The sequence below is a fragment of the Protopterus annectens genome, chromosome 4.part1 (assembly GCF_019279795.1).
Source record: "Protopterus annectens isolate FY-2018-M chromosome 4.part1, PAN1.0, whole genome shotgun sequence".
In the NCBI taxonomy this organism is placed as follows: Eukaryota; Metazoa; Chordata; order Ceratodontiformes; family Protopteridae; genus Protopterus; species Protopterus annectens.
This window is the reverse complement of record NC_056734.1, coordinates 935,399,913-935,410,158: the sequence shown is the minus strand read 5'-3', so window position 1 is coordinate 935,410,158 and position 10,246 is coordinate 935,399,913. Positions and strand designations below refer to the sequence as shown.

Below are 10,246 nucleotides of genomic sequence, written 5' to 3'. Positions count from 1 at the left end.
GTGAGTCCGAAATTCAGGTGTTGTGGGTCGGGAAAAGAGGCTTGCAGTGGGATGGTCTGCTAAGCTGCCTGCGTGAGAAAAACGGCAGAGGAGAAAAACCAGATATCCTAGTACTGCATCTGGGAGGAAATGACCTGACCACATGCCCCCTTGCGGATCTGAAATTTGAAATTAAGGAAATTTTGTGGAGAGTGCTTACATGGTGGCCTAATGTACATATAGTATGGTCAGACATCATACAAAGGATGGTTTGGAAGGGCGCACGTACCGCTAAGGCCATTGATAAAATCAGAAGACTGCACAATGGTTTCATGTGGGGACAAATGGAGATGTGCAAAGGATCTGTGATTCACCATAATGCTATAAATGCTCGGCGGCCAGAGTTATACCGGATTGACCATGTTCACCTCAGTGACAGTGGACTAGATATATTTTTACGTAATTTGACAGAGTCTGTAATATTTGCAAAAACTACGGTGCTCAGTACTCCTGGTATGTAAATAAATGTGCTGACCACGCATGCAAGAAAAAGTTGTTTGACTGGTTAATTTAAGTGTTTGTCTGTAGTGACACAAGTAATCGGTCCATAGGTCAGTACACAGCAATATGACATAGCCACAGGCTTCATAACACATGTAAAATAAATAAAATCAGTTAATGTACTCTTGGGTCTGTCTCAGTTGTCATGGATAATTGGGTGGGGGCATGAAAAGCTCTGTTGCCAGTTGAGTGGTGAAGATCAATATGTACTGCATTAACCCTACTAATAACTTAGTACGGCATGGCATGTGTTGATCATTTAGTGACCAAGTGAGTGTTTAGCTCTGACAAGAGCAGAAATCATTGGTATCTGACACTATTAGCCTCTGTTTTTTGTATACCACGATGGTTGTGGATAGCACACCTACTATTTTTATCGATTTGAATATGCGTCATGGTAACTGGTGGACTACACATCCCCTATGTTTACAGCCAGTACTCGCCGATCATCGCTTCTGTCAGGGAATTAGAACACTGGAATCAATGCATCCAGACAGCAGAGTGTCTGCATTGGCCTTTCCAGTAGTATCTTGCGGCATTCAGTTGACTACGAAATCTGTCGAGCAACCATGAATGTTGCTAACCAAATGGGTTAGATGGCGGTATATGTTGTTCTTGGACAAACAGTACTAATTACAATGTTATTAACTCTGCTTGACAGTAAAGCAATGCCGTGAATACCTATAACCGTTGCTTTGGTTAACTATAGGGGAATGTCAGAGTACAGGTAAATGTCCAGAAGCACGGTTGAGTGACAATATGCTTAATTTTTTTTAATTGTGTTTTCTTGTGTTTGTCATGTACATAAAACTTGTTAAACTGGCATACGACATCACTGCATGCATTTCCACCCTTGCTGACAACTCAGCCATACAAAAAGTTTTGACGCTTACCATCACCTACTCTGTTCCGAAAAAGCATGGTTTCCAAACCTATACCCATTTACTGTCTCTGACAGTCCATCATAGACTCCATGAAGTTACGTTTTTGTCAAACCTAATAACTTGATTATAGCAGCAGTACAAGGATATGACTGTGTCATCATCAGCTTCTGACTGGTAATTGTGCTTCATCTTGTGAGTGGTAATTGTGTTTCAAAGTTAAAGTGATACTGTAACTATTTTTGTGCTGTGCAGTCAGTACATGTATAGGAAAAATTCAGAAATCACAGTGTAGATTAAGTCTACTTGTCTATGTTGAAACTTGCATAGTACGTGAAACTGTAGTCACACGTTTCATCAGCTTACACATGTCATGTTTCCCTGTTCATGCTTAAAATGTGGAATGCTTCCGCAGTGATTGAAATTGGGAAATGCCATGCATCTCTGCTCTGCAACTGGATTGATGTCATGTTTCAATGGACAATGTGTTGCTTTTTGCACTTCACAGAATAATTTGGCGTGATGTTCGGGATGAATATGCACGGTCCAGTTCCTTTCAGTTTTGAACCCGAATATGCACCAGGAGAAAGAAGACCAAAACGACGCCGAGATAGCAATGGAAGCAGTGATTTAGAAGAACATGAAGAGAACACCCAGAGCATGACTTGGTGCACGTGTGAAAAGTGTGTTTTAATGAATACGCCACAGGAGTGCTACTGCTGTGTATCGTCCCATCGTGCACGTGCCAAAATTGCTCAGCTCGAACTCGCTGTTCAGCCAGTGTGCATCACTGATCACACAGACTTTGAAATGGCGTGCCTAACGCCACTTGTACTGGAATTGATTCTGCGGTCAATGCACTACGTTACAAGGCGATCACGCAGCATACAGTGGACCAATAGGTAAGGGAAAAGTGTCTGATTCGAAAGATGGTTGTTGTTACAGCACATAAATACTCACCGGTGCTATTTACATGGTGCTATTTCTTACCTTGCACTCTATGAACATTACTTTTTTGAACAACACCAATTATGTCAGGTTAACTTTCATAGCCAGAGAAAAGCATGGTGACTTCCTTTCCAGCTATTATAGGTAAATGACTAGGTTGTGGTCATACATTGGTAGTTTAGTGCAGAAAGGTGTAAAACTGATGCTGCAGTCAAACGTTTACGTATTAGGGTCAGATTGGAAAATATTATCCGTTGTCTAGATTTCGGTGATAAGTGAAGATTTCTATGTTGGCCAATTGTTTGTTGCAGGTAGCCCACACAAACAAGTCATAGTCCTAACTGGAAATGTGAACAGAATGTTTTTTTGATACTTGTGATGAATTCATGATGAGGTGTAAGTTGCTATAATAGGTGTTGTGATTTGACAGGTTGTACCGTGTGGTGGCATACCGTGCTTATGTGCTATGGATTTTTGAAAATCGAAGACTCGGACGTGGGAACAGAGTTGTAATTCCAGCATGTGTAGTGTCACGTATACGACAAAAATTCCCTGAAGACGACAACGAATATGTTGGTTTCCTGCCTTTTGATGGGTTTTGGGTATACCCGGAGTAACGAGCACACAATGGTGTAATGAGAGTTGAATGACTATTCATTGTCTATAATGGACCCCGGAACATTATCTTTCTCTGCTCTAAGGATGTATGAAAGTGTAAAATGTCCTGTGCTTGTCGATGGCAATAAAAGTTCTAAATATTTTTAAAATGTTTTGACTTACGATTATTTGAAGCAGACAGTGTGAATAACTGATGTACTCGAAAGGTAAAGATGGATTAGTCATGTTTATTTGCAAATACTGACTTTGGGTGTAATGCATGCAAGTTGGGCATTGTAGGTAATGTGTGGTCTGCTTGATGGCAGTGTACACAATAGAGCCAATTATGGTCTTGCCATACATCATGTCACCAACGTACATATGGGTATTACTGCCTTATCAGACCATGGCTGTGGCTCATGACGATACTGGTAATAGTTGAGACTGTGGACATGTATAGCTGATGCCTACCTAAGTACACTGCTGTAATGAGTCAATGCAGTTGACTACTGATGCGGAAATGTGTCAGTGTCCATAATGTCGCATTGGACATGACACGTTCACTATAGACATAATCCAGGCCCGTTTTACGGTTTTGTGTACTGTGATGTACATCTGTGAAGTAAATTTAACATTTTAAATATGTTTCTGAAGTCAGGCACAAGTGATGACAACTGTAATATCATAGTTACATGTGTACTGGCATTGTATGATGCCTTGATACTGCACTGCTGAGTATTTTTCGCCGATTGACAAAAGGGGTTATGGGAGGTTGCGAAGTATGATTGTCATTGCCTAGTCTGCTTTTGTCCTTGCTGTAATATGTGAATGCACACACAAGCCAATCATGGGTGACAGCTCATTGGTGTGAAATATTGTAGACAGAATGTGTAGTACAACATATTGACAATTCAGGGTGTGTGAGTGTGTTGTAGTGGTCTTTCAGGCTGCTAGAAATGATGGTACTTTATATGCAGGCCAGTTTAAAATTGCCAAGGCATTGATTTACACTGCGATTATGACCAAATAACTGAAATAGGCTTAGTCCAGCTGTATTACTAAGGCCGGATTACGTAAGGTAGTTAATTGAAAGCTATGGCTTCAAAGGGCGTCAGTTCAAGAGCGATTGATAAGAAGTGTTGAGGTACACACACACACACACACCCATACCGACCACCACAAAAGCAGTTGTGGCTTGTAAAATTTTTAGTAGACTTTGAGGCGAATACATGGCCGGGTGTATTCCACCAAACTGTTATGTATTCATAGTACATCTTGCATTTCTGTGATGGTGTAGTCAGGGACATTAAATTTTTTTTGTATAAATGAGCTCATCTAACAATCACTTTATATTTCTATTTACAGATAGCCATATATTGCATTGCAGCAGTGAGATATATTTTGTTTAAAGTTATGTGATGCAGTCAATATGTACTGTTTTACAGTATATTGGTGTGTAACTTTTCATTCAATAACTGCATGGATTTATAAATAATTAAAAATGTTTTTTATTAGGTTAATCAGTATTCTACACAAGGATTTGACAGAATGCCGCAGTGTTTGGCTTATGGCTGTCAGACCAGAAGAGGGCGCATGCCCGAAGGGATGTCCTTCCACCGATTTCCGCGGGATGCACAACTATGCACAAAGTGGGTCCGTAGATGTGGAACAGATGTTGGTGACATTATCAAATTTGTTAAGGCTGAGATAATCAGCAATCCCCCAAAGCATTACCTGTGTTCTCGTCATTTTACGGAAGATATGTTCGAGTTAGACTTCCGCTATGAATTGATGCCAGATTCCATGAAACCACGTAGACCTCGTCGTATATTGAAGGCCAATGCACTACCAACGATGTTTGACTTTGCCCAAAAACACATTAGGAATAGTTCGGTGCAACGTATTGATCGGAATATGCGAAGAAAGGTATGTCTGCTGTTACATTAACAACTACTGTTAAAAGATGTCTGGACACTACTGTCCAACGACCAGTATTGAGCAAGCAAGCTTAAAGACCAGTAAGCAATACCGGGCTTGTATATAGTCACTCTTAAGGATGATGTCGCTTTTTAGTTACTTATTGAAGTTAATGTGAAATATCACATTACCTGTAGTCTAAAGTCAGGTGGAGATACAGATTTGTTTGTTACGTATTTTATTGTATTTGTACCACATCAGCGGTGTGCACAAATATTAATGTTGTACTTGTATTTGTGACTTAAAAGGTGTGCAGAAATGTTACTGTTGTAGATGCACTTGCAAGTGCATCAAGATCACTGTGTCAATTAAAGTTTAAAGTGTAGTATATGAAGTTGTTCTCCTGTATTTTGCAGCTTCTGGAGGACCTGCTGTCAGAACCACAGCCCATACAAGAGCATTTGGATGATACAGCTGGAAGCAGTAATATGCAGGTAAATCAAATGAGTTGCATCTGGCAAAAGTACACTAGAAATGCGGCTATGCAGTCCCGTTTTAAATTTTGGAAGAAGTAAGGGGTGATGTGCAATGCATGATCACATTTGTACTGCAAAGATAGCGCAAAATTTAAATTTTTAGATAATTGGAAAATAGATATGTGACTGACTAGGGTCCAGTTGATTAACAGTTGTACATCTCAGTGAGTATCCATTAGACTCTGCACAGGCTTGTAAGTATGAGTAGTTAAATCAAAATAAAATGTGCATTTACAGGATGGATGTTCTGAAGAACCAAAAGTTAAGGTGATAAGAGTGTTGTCATTTACACTTTCCTGTAATGGAATTTTGCATGTAGAGATAACTGAAAGAGGAGGGTGTGTAGGACTCTTTTGGTGTGAAGAGCTCATGCTGAAGTAATGTCTGTTAGAAAGGGTAAGTTGTACAATCCTGGTTACCAATTCACATTACTTTGGTAAAAATGTTGAGTATGGCCCACTTTGGTAGAAGAGGGTACATAAAGACAAGGCACTGACACATTCTACAAACCTAAAGGGTCTCTATACATAAAAGGATGGCCATGCATACATCAATGTCTAAATCTTAATTGTTCTCCATTTGGATTAACAGCAGCCTGCATCAGTATTGGAGCATGATCGCTGTGAGGGAATGCAGATGGACGTTACTGAGCAGAATCGGAGTGTTTACATGGAGTCGGGCATACATCCTACTTATGTAAGTGATATGTACCAATTAGTACATTGGAGAAAATGCAGATGATATCAATGTGCAGTGATTCCTTTGGGTTGTGAATCAGTAATCACCCGATTCTCTTTCGGGTTTTGTAGTGGACATTTTTATTTACATCCCTTGGCACCTGGTCCCGTCATTGTAGCGCATTGTCCATGGTCAGCTTGTCCCACAAAAGAGAGCAGACAGTATGCAAAAATAATGAAGGGATATGACAAGGACGAGTGTAGCATAGCTGCATGTATCCAATATATTGACAGTAGCAATTTCAGACGTGCATTTCTGTTGAAATTGTTGGGCTGGTAGGTTACAATGTCAGTCTGAGGACATGCCAGACAACTGAATGGAAGCTTCAGTTGTGGTTGTTGTGTATTTCAGCTGAGAAGTTGTAAATCAGGTGTGATATGCAACCAGAAGTGCAGGTGTCGAAATGACCAAGTTAGAAAGACTGTGACTCCGGACAGCTATTATAAGTCTTACTGTTTGTGATGTTATTGTAAATGGCCACCACAGCACAAGCATTACAAGCATGAATGCCCCTCAAGTTATATTCACAGCACATCAGTCCGTAACATGATTGTCATGATTCATTACGACATACCTACACTGACCTGTGGCAGTGAAAAGGTTGCTTTTTAGCCATGCAAATGCTACAAGGCTTAATATGTACTCGGCCTTATTGTGTATGCTAATTGTAATGTATGACAATAAATTCTGAAATACAGTGCTAAGGATGCCTATACTTTGTATTCTAAACAGGTGGAGATGGAACTTGGAACAGTGTGCTCAGAGGTCGTTGTGGACAACAGTGAGGTAATGATTAGTGGATTGAGAAAAACAGGTAAGTTGAAGAATAAGTCCTGTCAGACCCAAAATATGCTGGCTGCAGTAAGTATAGGAATACAGGCCAATATGCAAGAAAGTAGTAGTAACAAATCAGAAGCTAAGTTGATCCAAAGCCATAATGTTGCAGTTCAATTTCCAGAAATAGTCGTGCCAACATTTGTAGATCACAATTACAGTAAGGTGTCAAAATGCATACAGAAGAGAAATGCTTTGAAGCAAAGCACAGAAGAGGACGTATGTCATACTAATGTAGAGAGTGGGAGTAACCATCATTCAGTGGTACAGTCTTGCACTGAAGTAGTGCAGGTCCAAGAAGAAAATGAGGGCAGCATGTGTAGTGACAACAGTAGTGAGGACTGTATGTCTGAAGTAAGTACATCAAATATGGGTAATGAGAATCTGGAAGACCCAGACTGGGGAGAATCCTCTATAAGCATGTCTCAGTCTGAGGCGGATGATTCTTTCCAGGAATTGTCAGTGGAGGAAGACATTGTTGGACAAAAAAAATTCATTGTTTTCGAGGCATGCCTCGATAACTTGTTGATGAAACTTATATGTCCAGTGTGCAGGGCAGCAGCTTGTGAAATTGAGAAGAAGACCATACTTGGAACTTTTGTTTGTGTTAAAGTGTCCTGCTTTAATGGACATGAAATTCTAAGCTGGGAAAGCCAACCACTACTTGGTCGAATGCCAGCAGGCAACCTAATGAGTGCTGCCGCAGTACTGTTTAGCGGTACTACTTACGCACACATATCAAGGTTTTGTGCCTACATAGGTGTAGAATTCATAGGAAAGACGACATACTACGACATACAGAGCCAATATCTTTTCCCAGTTGTGCAATTCCATTGGCATGAGCAGCAGAAGGAGCTGTTGAAGGATGCTGAAGGGAGAATGATAAGGTTAGGTGGTGATGGACGCTGTGACAGTCCAGGATTTTCTGCTAAGTACTGCACCTACACTATGATGGATTTAGACACAGGATACATACTGGATTTTGCTGTGGAGCAGGTCAGTGAAGGGGTGGCATCAGTGGGACTTGAGAAGATAGGTTTTGAGAGGTGCATGAGAAATTTAATTAGTAAAGGTATGAGTATTGGAGTAGTAGCAACAGATAGGCATCGGGGTATAGCATTACTAATGCGTACTCAATTCACTGACATAGATCATCAGTTTGACATTTGGCACATGTGCAAAAGCATTCGAAAAAAATAATGCTGGCTGCCAAACAGAAAGGACAAGAGGATTTACTGCCATGGTGCCGCAGTATTTGTAATCACTTGTGGTGGTGTACAGCAACATGTGAGGGTGATCCAGTATTACTTATGGAGAAGTGGTTGTCCCTGTCATATCATGTGACTGACCAACACAGCTGGGGGGGTGCAACCAAATATGTGAAATGTCCACATGAAGTACCAGTACCTCGTGGGACTGATAAGAAATGGTTAGAGGAAGGAGGGGAGTGCCACAGTGCACTTCACAAGATAGTAAGTAACACACTGTTTATAAAAGATCTGCAGCAGACGACAAAGTTCTGTCATACTGGCAATCTGGAGGTATTCCATGCATTGCTGTGTCGTTACTGTCCAAAGTTAGAACACTTTAGCTATGGAGGCATGAAAGCAAGAACAATGTTAGCGGTCTTGGACCACAATGCAAATCAAAATAGGGAGCATTCAGTGATTAGATGCCCCTCTAGTCGCTCCGGGCCAGTTGGTGAAAAGAGATACAGAATAGTGTATCCCAAGGCCAAGCAGGAGTGGATAGCAAAGCCTATATTTGATGGTAGGAAGTATGATTACATCTATGACCTCATGATGAACGTAGTGTCTGCCAAGACAGGTAGTCTAAGTGTGGATCCAATGCAAGTACCAGAGCTTCCAAGAAACATAGCTAGATGTGAGCGGCCAGAGAAAAATACTGTGATTGCACGGTTACAGTCCCGCTTCCACAGTAAGTCCTAAGGTGGACGTGAAAAAGTGTAGAGTTATGAGAATGTGATAACTAACTGAGTCCAGGGTACAATAAGGATAAGCTGCTTGTCATGTGCGTATGTGAAAAGAGCCAAATTATAGCAAGTGCCATTGCTACATATTAAAGACCAAACAGTGTCAGACAGTCTGCGAGACTTTGACAGCAGCGGCCGATCTGACTACTGTCACTTAGTACAGAAAAAAATACTGGTAGAAGCGTCAGTATTGAAAATGTGAGAAATGTTAGAGTGCGTCAAGCTTCATATTTCGGTAATATATGAGACAGTCATGGTAAGGCAGTTACAGAAGTAGATGTGAACTCGTTAATGATTGTTAAATGTACCTGTTGGATGAGAGGGTAGATTCAATTTGTGTCACTTGCACTGTATCAGCTGAAGTAAGTGTAGGTTTTCATCCACTTTTACCCATATTTACAGTAGAAGGCTTGTATATCTTTGAACCTGGGTGGTATGTGTGAGTAAAATAGGGAAAGGCCTTAGATAATGATATGGAACTGTTATATTTCTGTTGACATGTCAGTGTATAGTAGCTGAAAATTAGTTCTCTGAGCGGGTATTAATGTATACAGAGCAACAGCTGATCCATGTAAAGTGTGTATGGATAAATGGTATAATTTTTAACAACTGTTCTCTCTCGTCTATGAGTCCTGGTGATTGAGAATAGGTGATCGGAAAGTTGGGTGATCCATTTTGCGGTAATGAGATCTTTTCTGTCATGAACATTGCTGGAGAGAACCGTCCAACTTACGATTGGTTTGACATGGATGCCAGAATTACCAAGCTGACAGTAAAGGTGGGTATCACCAGTGATTTTACAGCATGCAAGAAGTAAGGATTAAGTCATACATAAGTGTTTTTCTCAATGTAACCTAACAGTTTGTGTTATTGATGGGCATTTACAGGCGATGTGAATGTGGAGAGCTCAACTGAAGAAATATAACCTGAACAAAGTGAAAGTATCGGCAGAGTCCTCATGGTAAATATTGCACAAAGGAAATATTACAGCCAAGGTAAGTGTGATTTAGTTAATAATTATAGCCCGCGAAGCAACGATCACCGCTCATAAGTGAGTTTGAAAGGTAGACAATAGTCATACTTGTTAGTGAAAGGAACTGTGACGATAGTGTGTGATACATGATTGTTTTATTTATAGTGAAGGAATTATGTTTGAGCAAGAGTGCCATTGGTTCTAGGTTGCCATATTCAAAGTGTTTGTAGTGCGTAGATAAAATGCCTAGTGATAACAGCATTCAGGAATACCAGCTGGAACAGGTTAC

At 40.5% G+C, this 10,246-nt stretch overlaps 1 protein-coding gene across 1 annotated transcript; it reads left to right on the top strand.

Annotated features, from left to right (window-relative positions):
• Window positions 1–4,485: 4,485 nt before the first annotated feature.
• On the top strand, window positions 4,486–10,015 carry LOC122801130. The gene is made up of 5 exons (XM_044070668.1): window positions 4,486–4,892; window positions 5,300–5,377; window positions 6,011–6,115; window positions 6,890–9,762; window positions 9,872–10,015. Exons 1-4 carry the CDS (start codon window positions 4,515–4,517, stop codon window positions 8,189–8,191), a joined length of 1,863 nt encoding a protein of 620 aa, XP_043926603.1. The 5' UTR covers window positions 4,486–4,514; the 3' UTR covers window positions 8,192–9,762; window positions 9,872–10,015.
• Window positions 10,016–10,246: the final 231 nt, after the last annotated feature.